At 42.4% G+C, this 20,081-nt stretch overlaps 1 protein-coding gene across 5 annotated transcripts in view; it reads right to left on the bottom strand.

Moving 5' to 3' along the window:
- The window catches only part of ubr3 (ubiquitin protein ligase E3 component n-recognin 3), a 412,017-nt gene that overhangs the window by 297,182 nt on the left and 94,754 nt on the right, over positions 1–20,081 (bottom strand). For all 5 annotated transcript variants that reach the window (XM_064329864.1, XM_064329859.1, XM_064329863.1 and 2 more), the window contains 3 exons: positions 12,385–12,513; positions 12,226–12,278; positions 11,894–12,027 (listed from right to left, as the gene is read on the bottom strand). In XM_064329864.1, coding sequence (XP_064185934.1) covers positions 11,894–12,027; positions 12,226–12,278; positions 12,385–12,513 — 316 coding nt within the window. The remainder of the gene's footprint in view (positions 1–11,893; positions 12,028–12,225; positions 12,279–12,384; positions 12,514–20,081) is intronic.

The following is a 20,081-nucleotide window of genomic DNA, read 5'->3' as shown; positions in this document are numbered from 1 at the left end:
GAGTCAAAATAGACTATCCAAGAACTACATCCTTCCGGGTTATCTCTTAAATCTTTGATTTAATTATTTTATCCTTAATATTTGTAATTTTGATTATTAATTGAAGTTCCAAATTTATGGTTGAATAGTCTAGATAACTGTAATTTTATTAAACTGATTTCTAATTGTGCGGTTATACCGCTTCGACAACATAAGTGGTGCCCAATGTGAGAATATAGAAATACAATCCCAACATAAGTGGTGCACTGTGTAAGGCTATATTGTCATGTCCCCTACATTTTGGTGCCCCGTGTGAGGATTAGTATTGCTGACTTTTATTCATACTTGTGTAATGTTAACACAGAAAATCTCTGGTCTAATTTCTAAATTCAAATTCTGAACAATTCCAAGACCAAATCCATTGAGCCTGCTGAAGAGCTAGCTGTACTTGGGAAGAGTGCATTGTGGTGATTGTTGTTCAATTGATTGATTGTATAATTGAAATCATATTTAGATAACAAGCTAGTTCAAGGTTAATACAATAATAATGTCATTTTTATTTTAATTCATATTAATTGTCACTAGTGTTACTTACTCGTCCGTATTACTAAGTTCCTGCTATCACTGCCCTAGTCCTTTGAGTTGTGCTTTACAGCCGATAGAAACTGAAAAAGGTTCTCTCCTGCATTGCAGAGGCATCAGAATACCAGGATATTCAGTGCTATTCAAGTAGTTGGTTTTAACCGTGTTAATTCAATGACTTATTTTATGGAACCATTACATGTTACTGGCCCAGTGGAGTCTCAAAGAACCTTTAAGGTTGCAGGAGAGTTTTAAGTTTGATACCGCCCAGCTGTTACTACCCTGTATTTCAGCTTGCACAAGTTTTTAAGTAAAGTTCTGCCACCGTCTAGCTGTCACTACCATGTATTTCAGCTTGCGTGTGTTCTGAAGCATAAAGCGATCTACCGCCGAGCTGTCACTACCCTGTATTTCAGCTTGTGCGAAATTTGTAACTGTATAAGCTTTGTACCGTCTAGCTGCTGTTAGTTCCTTAACTCAGCTTGCGTCCAGTGTTGGTAGCTAACCCAGACTGCCACTCTTACCAAACCCAACAGGTGGTGCTGTAGTTTCTGTAACATTAACCCTCCGTTCCAACCACAGAAATGGAGCCCAGCTTAGACAAATATATTTCCTCCTTGGCACAAGACCTAGCCCCTGACTATCATGAGCTTGTGAACAAGTCAAGCTTTGGTGACTGTAGGAAGGAAATGTCGACACTTATTAGCAAAACGCGTGACTTGCCCATGATGTCTAAAGCCCAGCTGCTTTCCTGCTTGCTCGTGAACTTTCATAGGCAGACCAGTCTTGCCCTACAGAGTAACACAGCATTCGCAGAGGAGACAAAAGTGCTCAAAGAGCAGAATGTCCGTCTCTTTCATGAGGTCCGCACGGCTAATAACAAAACTATGCACTATTTAGAAGCTTTGCACTCTGCTGAATCCAGTCTGTGCTCCTACAGAGAGGAGTGGTTTAAGCTTAAAAGTGAAAGGCTCTTGCCGACACTGTGTGATAATTCTTTGCCATTTCTTTCCCAGAATAACACCCTGGTTGATCACCCTTTTCCACCACCACATAAGGATGGGAAAGGGGGGTCTAGCTCTGACTCTGGTTTCTCTAATCGTCCTTCATCCAGAGACCTAAATTATGATTGTTCAGATTTGTCTGAATACTCCACCAGAAGTTCATCTGTCTTGTCTCATCAGCGCACAGAGGTGCAGAGCGATGCTCCATTCTCCCACCTTTCTTCCCAGTAAGCAGAAAGACCTTCAGCTTCATGTTCTTCCCTGCCACAGAGGGAATTCTCTGCTTTTACTTATCCCTCCAGAGGGGGGACCAGAAAGTCTTCAGACTTTCCTTCCACACTTCCCATCCACCGCAAAAGCGATGAACATCTTTCAGCTTTGGACTCTCGGCCAGAGAGGGAACACAAAGCCCAACAAGGAACACAAAGATTTGTCTCACCTCCTCCACATAGGCAGACTCTGAAGACCTCAGGCTGTTTCCGCTTTGAGCAGCTTGACTTAATTTCCAAGAACTTAGAATGTCATGATCCTGACAATCCAGTTCATAACATTGAAGACTATTTGCGGGAGATTGAACACAATCTCTTTGACTTGCCCCATGCAACCCAACGTGAGAAAACTCAGCTAATCTGGAAGACCAGCTCTAAGTCAGTTCGCACTTTCATAGTCTCAACCTTCCACTATCAGAGACAACTATGTTCAGCTTTGTGAGGCCTTGAGCGAAGAATATTCCTCTTTTACTGATGAGACGTCAGCAACAATCGCAGCCATCCGGATAAAACATTACCGTTCCGAGCACCCTCGTGAGTATTACAGACGTTTGAAGCGTGCATTCTTCCAAGGCAAGAACAAGCCTGGCTTAGAGGAGGCCCCCGCCTTTAAGTCCCTCTTTCTACACAATCTTCTTTGTGTATGCACGCAGGTCACCCTCAGGACCCGTCAAGGTAACCCTCCAATGCGGGAAATTCGCAAAATTACTCTGATGGTTTGGGAGATTGTTGTCCGTCCCAGTAAGGAAAAGGGGGAAAGCAAGACTTCCCACTTGAAGCCTACAGGCTCAAGTGTTGCTGGGAAAACCCTTCGCTCACAGACCTCACAAGACCGCCCTTTGCAGCGCCACACAACAAAGGGGGGTAACAATCATTCTCGGAAGGATACGCTTAGCAAACGCCGTGTCCATAATAATCGCAGTGACTGTAGGTCCAAAGGTGAAGGCAAAAGGCCTGACTCAAACCTTTTGGACCAGAAGAGACCTGAATTTAACTCTTCAGATTCGTTAGCTGACTTTCGTACATTGTCCGACCACCACAGGACTTTATCAGATGACGGTAGAGACATCTCTGATTATCTCTCTGATTCTGAATGTAGTTACTCTGAGTCACGAATCAAGAGGACCTTCAACCCAAGAAGCTACACAGGTCGCATCCCGCGTTCATAGGAACAAAGTAGCGACAACTGCAGTCCCCAACCTTATGCGCACCGCAAACACATAAGTCCCTAGTTTTTAACAAAATCATTTCTCCCATAATGCTGCACACCCACTTGAGCCAAAGGGGGTGGTGCATGATAGGTAAACCATGTTTACTGTTTAATAGCATCCTAGAAAAGGCCTTCTAATAGTTAGACCCACTCTGCTGTTTAGACCATAATAGACAAATTAACACTCAATTGTTAAACCATCACCATGGTTTAATCTTCGTAAGTACACCTGGAACACTTCCTTGGTAGTGCTCCCTATTTTCTCATGTTTTGGTAGTGTGCTACTTAGTACCACTAAGGCAACCACAATCTAGACATGTTCCACTATTTCACAAGTATAATAAATGAGATCACAATGTCAAATGACCATCATGATACAGCCATTGGGACTTTACAGTCATTAAACACTAAGGTGACACCTTTCTACAGCAGCATCTGTCTGAAAGGGCTAAAACTTCTGGACCAGACCAAGTCATTACACTCTAGTCTGAATGTCATCTGTTCCGTAGCACACCTACAACGTAGCGTTTTCGGACCTCTCCAAAAATGGCTATATCATCACATCTGGTGCAGACCAGATGTTTTCCAACATCTTAACCCTCTGGGGTGAAATGAACTTTCGTTTCTATTTGGATGATAAACTTCACGAGCTGTTATCATACAGACGCAACAAAAACATTGACAGAAACCTTAGAATCGCGACTTTCCAATGCACCCATTGGTAAATAATATGAATTGTTTTAGAAGTTTTAAATTTGATTAATTAGACCATGTATGCTTCGTTAATCCTTACTCATTACTATGTGAATTTCGCTCAGCAGGAAGTCCGCCCAAATCGCATTCACATGTTAACGACAATATAATTACTCTCCATAGAAGGAGACGTGGGGAGGGGCGATGCGAGATCCATGTGAGAATTTCCAAGCCTGCAAAAGTGGGGTAGAATGTCAAAGTGTAGCCTAATTCACTTCTTTTGAGGTAAACATTGTTTAATTTGGAAAATGGTCCGTCCGGAAGCCAACACCGATGAAGAGCGGTGTCATTTCGAACAGCGAACTGATCCAGCTGAGGATCAACTTCATGAGTAAGTATATTTCTTATGATCATATTAGTAAATGTGTGTACTGTATTGCAACGTATCTCTGTGTTTGTAGGAATATCCAGCAATATGCGCATTTATTTTGACCATGTCTTTATAAATGTATTATGACATGTTGTTCTCGCGTAAGCTAAGTAGTTAGTACCAACACAATGCCCAGAATGTTTACAGCCAGTATGATAATGCTCATTGTGTTCACAGCCAACAGGAACTGCCCAGATGTTACATGCCTGAACAAACTGTTGTGAATTTTTCAGCCATGGACTGTTCTTAACTCATGTGCTCTCAGGGATTATATCAGCAGTATAATCCTGAGACCAAAAGGGGGGATGTAGGTACCATGGCCTACAAAAGACAGTGAACTCCAAAGCCCATATGTCTACCTCAGAGTGACTCACGTAACCACGGCCCCTACTACAGCTTTCCCTGTAACAGTACTGGCTTACTGTAAATTCGGAAACCTTCGGCAGCCTTCAATAAAAACGGAGGTTGCCGTTGTTTTGCTGTCTTCCTCTCTCTTCTCTTTTTATTATTCTCTTTCCCATTCTGCTCTCGCTTCCATTGCCCTCTCCCTGGACTCGCCACCCATCTCCCGTCTCCCTCCCGCGTGAGTCCAGACGTCAGGAACATTTCGCAAGGCCTGCAACGGAGCCAGGCCCGAATATCCTCGGTGGCTGCTGGCGGAATTAGGCGCTACGAAGCGCTATTTTTAGATGTGGTCGAAGAACCAGGAGAGCCACGCACGACCGACGCATCCTGCAGAGCGAGTCCCAAGAAGCAAGTGACTAGCGGAGGATCCGGTTGCGTGTTTTGGAACAGAAAGGGCAACCAGCTTCCCCTTTCCACCACAACCGCCACAGACTTCGCACTGGAAACCAGGAAACATTTTAAACAACCAACTTAAAGCAAAGGACACTCAAGTAAGGCTGTAACTCTGGGCTTAGTACAATTAGCGATGGACCGAATGTAGCCACATTTATGATTGGATGTAACTGACCGTTATTGTGTTTCAATGATAAATGTAAACGTTCCATTTGTTCGGTTGGCTCTAAGCCATCCACCGCGCTGCGTTAGTTTTAATATGTCACGCACAGAACATATCTTGCATGTGATCTATTTGAATTACTAACCGGTCATAACACGGCATGCTGATCTCTGTAAAACATACACCGATATCCATATATTCAGTTTCTCTATATTTGTTTGGTACGCTTCATACGCCATTGCTTCTCACTAGCTTTGTCTATATTCAAAAACCCCTCCATTCATACTCCATCTTGTTCCTTTGTTCTCCGTGAACACGTGTCCGTGGTACCGCGGTACACAACCCTCCACGTAGGAGAACATCCAACATTCCTCACTCACATACTCACACGCACACACAACACCTACACACACATGCACTCACATAGTTTGTTATACATAATTGTAGAGAATTGTGCTTTGCCTTTTTGGTACTTTGTGTTTAATAAACTATTATATTTACACGGTTGTCTGTGTTTATATTACCTTGAATTGAGTCACCCGCTGCTAATCCAAAGAACTTAATGAATACCTTCACCCCTTAGCTAAATTTATATTAATTCAGCATTAGCTTAATTATATTATGATTTGGTTAAGATTGACTATAATGTGTAATTTTAATAATAATTAATTTAATTATTAATTTGAATTGCTAATTTATGGTTTGTATAATTATTATGAGACTGATTATTACATGCTGGCGCCACCTGTGAGGATATTGATGTATACCTTCTACACTTTGGTGCCCCACTATGAGAAGTAGTGGCACGTCCCCTACACTACGTTCCAGTTCCTCTGTGGTCAGAGCTCCCCCCATTTTGGGGAAACATGCAACACAGGCTTACTGGCAGGTCACAGAACTCCAGGAATCACTAGTCTTCTTTCCATCTGATTTACACCTCCAATTGCTCACTTGTGAAACAAAAATAATCTACATGGCACAGGGTGAATGGAGATCTCAAAAAGAAATTTACTTAAGATAATTTCACTTGCTTTCTTGCTAATTTAGCAGCAAATAAAATATTTTTTCTATGAGATTTTGAATGTTTAAAGTAGGGGAGAATCACTATAAATGTTTTTGAATTTTGCTCATTTACTTAAAAAAATAGCACTTTTAAATTTAATTTCAAACAGCTCAAACATGTCAGTAGTCATTAACAATTTCAATTACATTTGTAATTTGATTGAGTTGGATACAATTAAAACAAACATACACAGAGTCCAATGTTACATTTATAGCACTGAGTGCGGAATTATAACAGTAAATGAAAACGGCCCATAATGTGCATACGCAGGCTTTTTTCTGCACATACTAATGTTAATCAAGGAAATACATTTCCAATGGTAACGTAAGAACAACCACATCCCCAGATTATGAAGCATGGAGCCGTATTCACGAAAGACATAAGCACTGTCATACAAGCAACTTGGGAATTTAAGGTGAAGTGAGTTGTGGTAGCACCCAAATCGAAGCGGAAAGCTACTTTTTGTTTGTTTCTTAACACACAGGTAAGCTTTGATAAATCAAAGCCTACCACACAAATCAATCTGATGTGTGCTTATTATAAATCCCTGTGACCATGTGGCTGTTTCTCTTCCATTTATCCAGAAATCAAGGTTAACCCCTTAAACCCCACTTAAAATCCAGGGCTTTTTGTAAGAATCCCCCCGTCTTAATAACCCCATTATCTCCAAAATTATATACATGGTTCACAGCTTGAAATAAAGAGGGCATTTGTACCAAAATGACCAAATCTCCGGATCGAATGAGAGTCTCAATCTCAAATCTCTCCAAATTGGAATATTGTGTATATCTTTTTTCCCCAGTCATATTCCACTTCCAGATGCTAATTCCATTGAGTGTTTACTCATTCTCCCTTTTTGACTAAGCCCTGTATTTCAGTCAAATGCTGTCCTTTTAGAGAGATTCTATGTACAAAATGTGTTCATCGTGGTTAGTTACCACAAAAACTAAATTCACTCAGAAACAATCAAACCTCCTGATCACAAGAGAGAGAGCTCACAAGGAGGAAAATGACAAAAATATAAAATCGAATCATGAATAATTTACAATAGTATGGGGCCCTTTATCACTACTGCAGTGTCTTTTATGAAAAGAATTTGCCAATAAACAAACAAAGCTCCAATAAAGTGTGAATTAAGCTTCCACTCATGCGCTATGCAACAACGCCAAGTGAAAGTAAGTCGGCACGCACTAGAATAGCCAAGCTGTAGTTTCAGGTAGAAGGAAGCCGTAAAGTATGTTTGAAAGTTATGTAAATGAGATTGAAGAACTCAACATTGTGTGATTACTATAACGTATACAGGGTTTCCAAGCAGGGGCAAAAAACGTCACAATGGGTAGATCTAGAGAGGATAATAGTACCTTGCTTTTAGGTCATTTGCTCGACACAGGAATGTCTAATTCAGATAATATTTTCACTGTTTGCAAGGTAAGAAGTCGATTTCTTAGAAAAAATGTGTTCTTCACGTTTGACATTCTATTTATGTGCATAGAAATTCTTGTTTTCAGATGCTCATGAAAATGCTTTCAGTACAATGGAAATCACGCATAATGAATAATTCCTTTTGCTAGCTTATATACAAAGAGCAGGCTGATTGCTTCAGGATCAAAGGGGGATTTTAACGATATCAATACCATCACTGTAGTATTAGCAGTTGTTTGACTTGTTGTGGACAGTTACTGAATCATAAAATACCATAATAATCAACCTGGGGTGTCAATTTCAGCCCTTCTTTGAGAAAGGGAACTGCCTTGTTATTTCAATATAAAAGGGTTATTTTTTGCATCAAAGTACAAAGAGTGTTACAACAGATTAGGTGTTAAAGCAGTGTACCTTGAATCAGACACCAATGAAAGCAATAAGTTAAGAGAATGGTATTTTAAAATGCAGGCGTCTAATCGGGAATTTAAGAAATTAACCACATGGTGGTGCTATACAGATAAAAACAAACAATATTTAAAATTCACTAAAAATCACTGTTGCATCAGACATGTTCAAAGGTTGATGGCATGGTCCATGATTAAAGTTTGAACAAATATTCGTAACGTAATAGTTCGCTTTCATTGAGACTCTGTGCTTGCCAACTGCTGTCATTTTGCTTGGATTCTGGTAATTACTGCTTGCAGCAATATTTAGGGGGCCAAGCAACCACCTCGCAACACCCTAATAACCGCCTAGAACTCCATAGCAACCACCTAGCTACACCGTAGCAACCACCTAGAACACCCTAGTAACCGCCTAGAACTCCATAGCAACCACCTAGCAACACCATAAAAACCGCCCTTAACTCCATAGCAACCACCTAGCAACACCCTAGCAACCACCTAGAATACCCTAAAAACCACCTAGATCTCCACAGCAACCACCAAGCAACACCCATGCAATCGCCTGAAACTCCATAGCAACCACCTAGCAACACCCTAACAACCACCTCGAACACCCTAGCAACCACCTAGAACAACATAGCAACCACCTCGCAACGCCCTAGCAACCACCTAGCACCACCCTAGCAACCACCAAGAACACCCTAGCAACCGCCTAGAACTCCATAGCAGCCACCTATTAACACCCTAGCAACCGACTAGAACTCCATAACAACCACCTAGCAACACCTTAGAAACCGCTTATAACTCCATAGCAACCACCTAGCAACACCCTATCAACCACCTAGAATACCCTAGCACCCACCTAGCAACCACCTAGCAACCGCCTAGAACTCCATAGCAACCACCTAGTAACACCTTAGCAACCACCTCAAATACCCTAGCAACCACCTAGAACTCCATAGCAACCACCTAGCAACACCCTAGAAACTGCCTAGAACTCCATAGCAACCACCTAGAACATCTTAGTAACTGCCTACAACTCCATAGCAACCACCTAGCAAGCGCCTATAACTCCGGACGGACGGAGTGTAGCACAGTGGGTAAGGAACTGGGCTTGTAACCGAAAGGTCGCAGGTTCGATTCCCGGGTAAGGACACTGCCGTTGTACCCTTGAGCAAGGTACTTAACCTGCATTGCTTAAGTATATATCCAGCTGTATAAATGGATACAATGTAAAATGCTATGTAAAAAGTTGTGTAAGTCGCTCTGGATAAGAGCGTCTGCTAAATGCCTGTAATGTAACAACTCCATAACAACCACCTAGCAACACTAGTAACCACATAGAACACCCTAGCACCCGCCTAGAACGCCATAGCAACCACCTACAACAACCTAGCAACTGCCTAGAACTCCATAGCAACCACATAGCAACACCCGAGCAACCGCCTAGAACTTCATAGCAACCGCCTAGAACTTCATAGCAACCACCTAGCAGCACCCTAGCAACCACCTACAACACCCTAGCAACTGCCTAGAACTCCATAGCAACCATATAGCAACACCCTAGCAACTAACTAGAACACCCTAGCAACCGCCTAGAACTTCATAGCAAACACCTAGCAACACCCTAGCAACCACCTAGAACACCCTAGCAACCACTAAGAACACCCTAGCAGCCACCTAGCAACCTCCTAGAACTCCATAGCAACCACCTAGCAACACCCTAGCAACCACCTAGAACACCCTAGCAGCCACCTAGCAACCTCCTAGAACTCCATAGCAACCACCTAGCAACACCCTAGCAACCACCTAGAACACCCTAGCAACCGCCTAGAAATCCACAGCAACCACCTAGCAACACCCTAACAACCACCTAGAACTCCTTTTCAGCCACCTAGCAACACCCTACCAACTGCCTAGAACACCCTAGCAACCACCTATCAACACACTAGCAATCACCAAGAACACCATAGCAACTACCTAGCAACACCCTAACAACCGCCTGGAACTCCATGGCAACTACCTAGCAACACCCTAGCAACTGCCTAGAATTCCATAGCAACCACCTAGCAACACCTAGCAACCATCTAGAACACCATAGCAACTACCTAGCAACACCCTAACAACCGCCTGGAACTCCATGGCAACTACCTAGCAACACCCTAGCAACCGCCTAAAACTCCATAGCAACCCCCTTGCAATACGCTAGCAACCGCCTAGAACTCCATAGCAACCACCTAGCAACACCCTAGCAACTGCCTAGAATTCCATAGCAACCACCTAGCAACCATCCAGAACACACTAGCAACTGCCTAGTATTCCATAGCAACCACCTAGCAACACCTAGCAACCATCTAGAACACACTAGCAACTGCCTAGAATTCCATAGCAACCACCTAGCAACACCCTAGCAACCACCCAGAACTCCATGGCAACCACGTAGTAACACCCTGCAAACCACCTACATTACCCTAGCAACCACCTAGAACACCCTAGCAACCACCTAAAACTCCATATGAACCACCTAGCAACACCCTAGCAACCTCCTAAAACTCCATAGCAACCACTTACCCTCACCCTAGCAACCACATAGAACACCCTAGCAACTGCCTAGAACACCATATCAACTACCTAGCAATGGCCTATAACTCCATAGCAACCACCTAGCAACAATCTAGTAACCATCTAGAACACCCTAGCAACTGCCTAGAACACCATATCAACTACCTCGCAACACCCTAGCAACAACTGAAAACACCCTAGTAACTGCCTAGAATAATATAGCAACCACCTAGCAACACCCTAGCAACATTTCTAGAACACACTAGCACCGTAGAAAGCAGGGAAATTCACTCTTTTTCTATATTCCAAATTGGTGTTTTTGGATATCCTCCCTCACCCATTCTGGAGAGGACAGTTCGCTGCTAGCGAATACCGCCTTGATAGAACCAGGTGTTGGCTAAATGGGGTCATATCTGGCTGAACAGACACTGTTCGCTCTGTTCAGCACAAAGTCGACTTTACATTAGCGGAAATCACACTTCACAATTTCTGCAGGAATTGTCTAGTTTATTTTGTTGTTGAACTGTGCCCAGCATTCCAAGGCTGTACGAATCAGCAGCCAATCAGGACTTTTTTCAAGTTTTTTGTAGAGTGCAAAAACTTATAATATAACTGATATTATTTATTTTAATTGAATTGAATTGAATTTAATTTATTTTGTTGTTGTTGAAAACACAGCATTCCAAGACTGTGCATTGTTGTCAGATTCTTTGCAAGACTCTATGCTGTAAATAGTTGTTGATAGTTGTTTAAAATGTGTGTTAAATGACTTATTTATAACAACATTCACATTAAATAGTCATTTTCAAATCTCCAGTCAGCTTTTAGCACTGACTTAATGAAGGGCCCTATGGAATCTGTGTTATAGCTTTTTTAAATTCTCAATTCTGTGATTCCGTCCGTGATTCTGTTTATCACAGAAACTATAGGGCCCTACCTTAATGTTGCCATCAGTCTGTCGCTAGCCCACGCCGGGCCCCCGTCAAAAAAGACACTTGGCTGCCGGCCCATGCCGGGCTGCCGGCTCCCGTCAAAAGATAAGTGCCACCGGGCCTAACAACTTTTCTGGGGGAAACCCTGGGAAACGACCAATTAGATGACAACCGGAAGGAGAAAACACACCCAAAAGTAACAAATGTAACCACAAACCTACGACTGGGGTCGTAACACAACGAAAACATTTATAATATGTGAACTGTGGGATACTTGGCATCACCTGTACAGTTTACTTTCAAACACACATTTTTAAAATACAGCATATAGAATGCCAATATGTAAAACAGTACTCTTTACTTCATTATTCCTTATTCTTACCTAAATGTATGCGAAGACTTGACAATGTAACAAGAAAAGTCAAGGCCCCCTCTAGCATTGGTTTCTCTTGTTCAGAATCCAGCACTGCATTTTGATGCTCAGATGCCATGGTTAATAAGTCCACCACCTTGAACCTGTGGGAGAAACTCATTACTGCCTACTGTATTGTTTGTCCGAACCCATGGCACCCTTTGTTGAATTAGTCAACAAACCCATTCAATCACGCAAAATTCACAAAAATCTGCTGACAGATAACCACTAAATAAAAAGAGATTTGCCATTAAAAAGGGCAAAAATAATAACATGAATTAGACCTAAGACATAGTCACTACCTTTCAAATACAGAGGAAATGAAGTAGTCTGGATCCAGCCTGGACGCACAAACCTTTAGTACGGGATCAAGGGAGAAAGAAAAAAAAAAGTCAAATAAAGGGTGGCAACAGTGCTTTCTTCTCACACAGCTGTCAGGGACACAAGTACACAGATTTTACCTGAAGCAGGAAGATGTCAGGATCGATCATGGAGTTGCAGAAGTGAGACTGCACATAGGTCATAGCCTGACCTTTTATCTGCAGGCCATTCCTGACCCACATGTTGCTGTGGATCTCCGACAGGCTTGCCTGCAAAAACACAGCAGGAACACACTCAAATCAGAGTTGCTGAGAGGTAGGATGGTTTGATTCCATCAAGCCAACCTAATGCTCAAAAGGGTTAGTTCAGAAACCGAGAACACAAAAAATGGTGTGGCTCGCAGTAGCAAAAGTTTTTGTCCACAGTAACCTTTTCCTTTTCCTCTAGCACAATTATACCATAGGGAAGCTAATGTGATAAACGTGGTGTTCATGTTTGTTCACTTGTTTGGTATTTGTTGTATTTATTGTTTTAACAGACCTCCCCCCAATTATTTTGTTCAATTGTTTTTGTTCTGTTTTTAATTTATTTTTTATCATTACTACTCCCTAAAACAATATGAACAACAAAAACCATCAATTGTAGAGCTATGAAACTTGGCAGGTATCTTCCTATACAACCCAACACAGGTGATCGCACTGGCATCCAGTCACCAGATGGTGGCACTGTAACACAGCGATTTACATTTTGGCCCATAACTCCTGAACAGTGTGTTCTAGAACCAAAATTTCCCCAGATTCTGCAGCTTATTCCAACAAAATGTATATTCCCAATTTAATATGCATATGCCAACATTTTTGGCCATATTGAATTTTTTGCAAAAACCTACTGCAAAATAGTCTGGGGCCATTTGGCCTATCTTCACCAAATTAGGCTAGAAAGAATCTCTGGAGTAACAGCTGTAACTTCTGAGTTCTGTGTCCGATCATCTAGGAACTTAGCATACATGTAAAATGGTTAACTCAGAGACACCATGCAAACTTTTGTAGTGCTTAGTAAACAAGAGGTGCTGTAAGAGAAAAATAAATTTAAATGCCTTTAACTCCTCAATTGTTTGAGGAGTTGAATCTCTACATGCTATATCTTTGTGTCATCCTGCCATTGAATGTACAATTATAAAATCATATCTGAAAAAGAATGGCTGCTATCAGCCAATCAGTTGTCAGTGGGCATGCGATAGGCTTAGCAATGGCTGATCCTCATGAAACTTGTTTGTATGTTGGCCTCAAATCTAGGGAATACCATATCAAATTTTGGGACAGAAACTGAAAAGATTATCATTCATTAAATATGTGTCCTTACAGCTTAAAATCTGTAATTGCCACATGCTGCTTGGACCCTGTTAATTACTGTTTGTGGTTATATTTATCAAATTATTTTTGTCTCCATGTTATTCACCATGTATAACCTACAGAATTAATATTGTCCAATGACCCTTGAGCGCCACTGACATTTAATGAGTTTTAGTTATGTTCCTTTCAGTTGGTTAGCATTGTCTAAGCTTTCTGACAACTCTGCATAGCCAGCTTATAATTGTGGATTTTAATTAATTTCACATTAGAATAACAACACCAATCAGTCAAACCTATAAGAATGTATATGACCAAGCTAAATCATTTTTATATCTTCTGTTGTCATCGTTATATATTTTTACTAGATGTACATGTGTTAACAGTTTCGCATCTAAACCAACATCAGGTACATGTGTTAACAGTTTCACATCTAAACCAACATCAGGTAGACATACATGTGTTAACAGTTTTGCATCTAACCCAAAATCAGGTTGCTACTGCTTCAAAAAATGTTACCCTGCGTTCACACAGCGAGCAACTGGGTTGATGGGCTGTGACTAGACTAGGCTAGTTGAAGAGCAGAACTGCATCACAATCAATTCCACAAATTCGCAACAGCTTGGACATCCTTACAACGGACCCAAATGAAATTAATGGTGCTTTCAGATCATTCCACTCCCAATTATATGCATGAGGCTCCGGACGACACCTCTGACATGTCCAGTTTCTTTTCAAACCTAACTATCCCGAAAATCTCCCCAGATGATCACTATGATTTGGAAATGCCTATAAACCTTAATGAGATCACAACAGCTATCCATATGATGCAGAGTGGGAAGTCTCCGGGACCGGACGGTTACCCTGTAGAGTTTTTTAAGAAATTCTCAAAGCAGCTAGCCCCTCTATTATTAGAGATGTTTGAGGACTCGCTCCGACAGCGTGTTTTGCCACAGAGTCTCACTCAGGCCTCCATCTCATTAATCCCTAAGAAAGACAAGGATGTCACGAACTGCTCTTCATGGTGTCCAATTTCACTCCTTAATGTGGACGTAAAAATACTAGCAAAGCTAATAGCCTGTAGATTAGAAACAATCTTACCTACTGTAATCTCTGAGGATCAAACAGGATTCATAAGGAACCGTCATTCCTTTACAAACATTCGTAGACTCTTAGGTCCCAAGGTAGTAGTCTCTCTCGATGCCGAATAAGCTTTTGACAGGGTGGAGTGGAGCTACCTCTTTTTCACACTGAAACAATTTGGGTTTGGCGACAAAATATCCTTCTGGATACGTTTGCTTTATACATCCCCCCCAGGTGTGCCAACAATACAACCAACAATACTCGATCACCGTTCTTCCCTCTAACGCGTGTGTCTCGCCTGGGATGCCCCCTTTCCCCTGCCCTTTTCAGCCTTGCCACTGAACCCGTCTATAGCACTTAAGGCTAGTACCTTATTCTCTGGGATCAGGAGATGGGATACTGAGCATAAGGTTTCCCTATATGCTGATGATCTGCTTCTTTACATATCTGACCCAGTACCCAACATTCCGCATATTTTATCTGTTCTTAGTGTATCAGGAAGCTTTTCAGGTTATAAACTAAATGTACAGAAAAGTGAATGTTTTCCTATCAACAACCTGGCTCAGAACATATGTCAGTCCCACATACCTTTTCATCTATCCAAGCCATGCTTTAAATACCTGGGTGTTAATATCACCAGGTCTGTTCGTTCATTGCAGGAACAGAACTTCACTGCCCTGACAACTAAAATAAAGGCTGATTTGCAGAGATGGAGTGGCTTATCCTTTTCTCTAACTGGTAGGGTACAATCTGTAAAAATTAATATATTGCCTAGGTATCTATATCTATTTCAATGCCTTCCCATTTTTCTCCCTAAAGTATACTTTTGTAAGATTAATAGCATTCTTTCATCATTCATTTGGGGTGGCAAAACCCCAAGAGCTCGCATATCCCTATTGCAGAGACACAGATCACAAGGGGGGCTTGGCCTACCAAACCTTCTGTGTTATTATTGGGCAGCCAATCTACACAAGGTTTTGCTTTTGTTGAATGAGCCAGAGAGCAACTGGTGCCAACTGGAGGCTAAATCTTGTTATACTTCCTCCCTTAGAGCCTTGGTGTGCAGTAATTTACCATTCTAACCCTCTAAGTACTGTACTAACCCAATTGTCATTTCCACACTGAAAATCTGGGCCCAAATTAGACAGAAATTTAAACCCATTTGTAACAACCACCTTTTTTACCTGCCAAACTTGACTCTGGCTTCCGAGCCTGGGCTCGAAAGGGGCTGTGTGACCTGAGGAATCTATATATCGATGGTGTATTTGCAGAACTAGGCGATCTGTGTGACATAATTTACAACACTCTGAATGCTTTAGATACTTTCAAATTTGTCACTTTGTTAAGACCTACACCTCTACATTTCCACATATCCCACCCGCCTCGGGCATTGACCACCTCCTCTCTATAGTGATGTAGGTACCATGACCTACAAAAGACAAACTACAAAGCCCATATGTCTACCTCAGAGTAACTCACATAACCACGCCCCCTACAACAGCTCTCCTGTAACAGTATTGGCTTACTGTAAATTTGAAACGCGGCCTTCAATAAAACAGAGGTTGCCGTTGTTTTGCTCTCTTTTTCATTCCTCTCCGTTCCATTTTTCCTCTCCCTGGACACGCCACCCTTCTCCCGTCTCCCTCTCGTGTGAGTCCACATGCCAGGAACAGTTCGCAAAGCCTGCAATGGAGCACGGCCCGAATATCCTTGGCTACCGGCTGTGAGAGGAACGAGACGCCCGAAGCGCTATGATTAGAGGTGGTCGAAGAACCAGGAGAGCCACGCACGACCGACGCATCCTGCAGAGCGAGGCCCAAGAAGCAAGCGATTAGCAGAGGATCCGGTTGCGTGTTTTGGAACAGAAAGGGCGACCAGCTTCCCCTTTCCATCACAACCTCCACAGACTTCGCACTGGAAACCAGGAAACATTTTTAACAACCAACCTAAAGCAAAGGACACTCAAGTAAGGCTGTAACTCTGGGCTTAGTATAATTAGCGATGGACTGAATTTAGCTACATTTATGATTGGATGTATGTAACTGTGACGGTTATTGTGTTAATGATTAATGTAAACGTTCCGTTTGTTCGGTTGGCTCTAAGCCATCCACCGCGCTGCGTTGTTTTAATATAAGTCACCCACAGAACATATCTTGCATGCAATCTATTTTAATTACTAACCGGTCATAACACGGCATGTTGATCTCTATCAAAAATCTATAGACAGGTATTCAGTTACCATATATCTGTTTGGTACGCTTCATACGCCATTGCTTCTCACTAGCATCTTGTTCCTTTGTTCTCCGTGAACACGTGCCCGCAGTACACAACCCCCCATGTAGGAGAACATCCAACATTCCTCACTCACATACTCGCACGCACACACACCACCTACACACACATGCATTCACATAGTTTGTTATACATCATTGTAGAGAATTGTGCTTTGCCTTTTCGGTACTTTATGCTTAATAAACTTTATTATATTTACACAGTTGTCTGTATTTATATTACCCTTGTGTTGAATTTAGTCAGCCGCTGCTAATCCAAAGAACTTAATGAATACCTTCACCCCTTAGCTAAATCATTTATATTAGTTTAGTATTAGCTGAATGATATTATGATTTGGTTAAGATTGACTATAATGTGTCATTTTAATAATAATTAATTTAATTATTAATTTAAATTGCTAATTTATAGTTTGTATAATTATTATGAGACTGATTATTACATGCTGGCGCCACCTGTGAGGACAGTGATGTATATCTTCTACAGTTTGGTGCCCCACTATGAGAAGTAGCGGCAGGTCCCCTACAGTGAATATGGATAAAGACCACGTTTCCAAACTATATGATGTCATGTTAGATGAAGATCCAACCATACTTAGGATCAGAACAAACTAGGAGGCAGAGTTAGGGTTTACATTCTCTGATCAATGGTGGGAGGAGGGAAGTGTAAATGCCTCTTCATCATGTGCTAGGCTTAGTCTCATCCAATTTAAAGTGCTCCATAGAATTCACTACAGTAAAAATAAATTATCTAAAATATACCCTGACATAGCAGATGTCTGCAGCAGGTGCTCTCAAACACCAGGGGACTTGACCCATATGTTTTGGTCATGTCCGAGGCTGGCTGGGTTTTAGAAATCCTTCTTTGACACTATGTCTGAGGTACTAGAGACAACCATTACCCTATCTCCTCAGGTTGCCATCTTTGGGGTTCCTGGGGAGGATACAAGTCTATCTGTTAAACAGATCAGAGTCATTGGTTTTGCCTCTTTAATTGCCCACCGAAGAATACTTCTACACTGGAAATCAGACACTCCCCCACTGACTACAGAGGAGAATATCCGTCCTCTACCAGATAAAGGCAGATGAGCAGCTCATCGATTCTCTGGTGGCCGCTACTACTACGGCTGGAGAGGAGAATTCCACCGCCCTCTGTCCAGCCACTGCCGCACCGAGCCAGGCTGAAGACCCCTGGCCCCAGCTGGGAGTGAGACCCAAGGCTCTTGTCAGCTCCACGCCACACCAGACAGAACCCTGGACCGCGGCTCGTGGGAGGAAACGCTGTGGCAGGCGACTATCCCATCCTTTTCCACCCTGGGTCCTCCAGACAGACAATAGGTTTGTCACCTTGGACGAACTAGATGACACCTCCCTGGCCGGTTGCCTCCATCCTCCGTCATATCCTGCGTCACTAGCTGTCCCACGGCCACTGCCCTCACCACCAACGTCTGCAACCAGGCAAGCGCTCGCGGCTGACAGCCGTGTTAAGTCACGCGCCACGCCTGGACAGCCTATTCCCCGGGCTGCAGCCGGCTCTCGGATCTCTGCCCCCCGGGCTGCAGCCCGCCCCCGGAGCTATGGCCCTCCATCACCGCCGCTACCTCCTCCTCCGATTTCCTTAGTCATTGGTGATTCCATCGTCAGGCACATAAAGGACAGATTGACTGTTACCCGCTGTTTCCCTGTTTTATCTCCAGACCGATTCCTCCTCTCGGCCAAGGGATAGGGCGCTTCAGTCGAGTACTTAGCCTGCACACATGGCTACAGTCTGAATGCTGCAGTCACAACATGACGTTCATTGACAATTTTAATCTCTTCTGGGAACGTTCATCCTTTTTTAGTAAAGACGGCATCCATCCCAGTGTGCTGGGTGCACGCAAACTCTGAGCAAACATTTTTTACTCTGTTCACATGGCCCCATGCAAATGACTAACCACAACGACATGTCTGGATACACCTCTGGCCACAAATTGTCAACTGCCATGTGTTGGGTTGCAGCCTCTACCTTTCACTACGTTTACGATTGCTACCATTGTTTCTTGTAAAAGGTCTTCCATAGCAAAAGCTCTGAAGGGTTCAATTAAGAGTAATTTAATCACCATTAATACGATGCTGAAGACTCCCATGTGTAAAAATGAAATGCTCTTCTGAACATCAGGTCGCTGACAAATAAGAAGTTTTTTTATTAATGATTTTATCTCTGAGCTTAAACTAGACTTCATTTTAATGACAGAAACCTGGCTGTCGTCAGCTGGTTCAGCTACACTTATTGAAGCCTCTCCACCCAATTATAGCTTTCTACAATCTGTTGGGGAAGGAAAAAGGGTGGTGGCATTGCCACAATTTTTTCTGATGTTTTTAACTGTACAGCAACCTCTTTTGGAAGCTTCCAAAGCTTTGAATATCTAGCTATATCACTCAGATCAAAGTCACCCACCTTTGTTATTCCTCTCTATCGCCCTCCTAGACAATGCCCCAGGTTTTTGCCTGAGTTCTCTGATTTTATGTCTATTATTCTTACTAGCTACGACAGTTTTCTTTTAACCAGCGATTTTAACCTACACATAGACAATGCCACTGATTCCAGGGCCACTGATTTTATTAATCTCCTAAACAGCCTAAATCTAGTTCAGGATGTCTCTAGTCCCACACATAACCGTGGCCATATTTTAGACCTAGTTATCGCGAAGGGTATAGATGTTGATATTTCTTCTATTCTTAATATAATTGTCTCGGATCACTGTTGCATTCTTTTTAATGTTAATCTGTTAACCACTGCCAAAAATGTTTCAGATTGTATCGTAAAGAAGCGTTACATCGATGCCACAGTAACTGCACGTTTCTCCACTCCGATACACTGTTCAGCTCTGTCCACTTCTAATTCGTCTTAGTTCATACTCTTGCTAACAATTTCAATGAAAAATTAAAGCCGCAAGCGGCGTTGGGAGGGGTCCAAGCATTGGCACCATCGCGCCCCCTATGGAGCGATTTTAAAATGGCTTTGTCCTCATGATCATATGCCTTCACCCAACATATCTACTGAATATCATGATGATTGTATAAAATATTGATGACTTATGGCCAATTTTGTGCTAAGAGACGCTGTCAGATGACTCA

The sequence above is a fragment of the Anguilla rostrata genome, chromosome 3 (assembly GCF_018555375.3).
Source record: "Anguilla rostrata isolate EN2019 chromosome 3, ASM1855537v3, whole genome shotgun sequence".
NCBI classification, from domain to species: Eukaryota; Metazoa; Chordata; class Actinopteri; order Anguilliformes; family Anguillidae; genus Anguilla; species Anguilla rostrata.
This window is presented reverse-complemented; position numbering and strand designations above follow the sequence as displayed.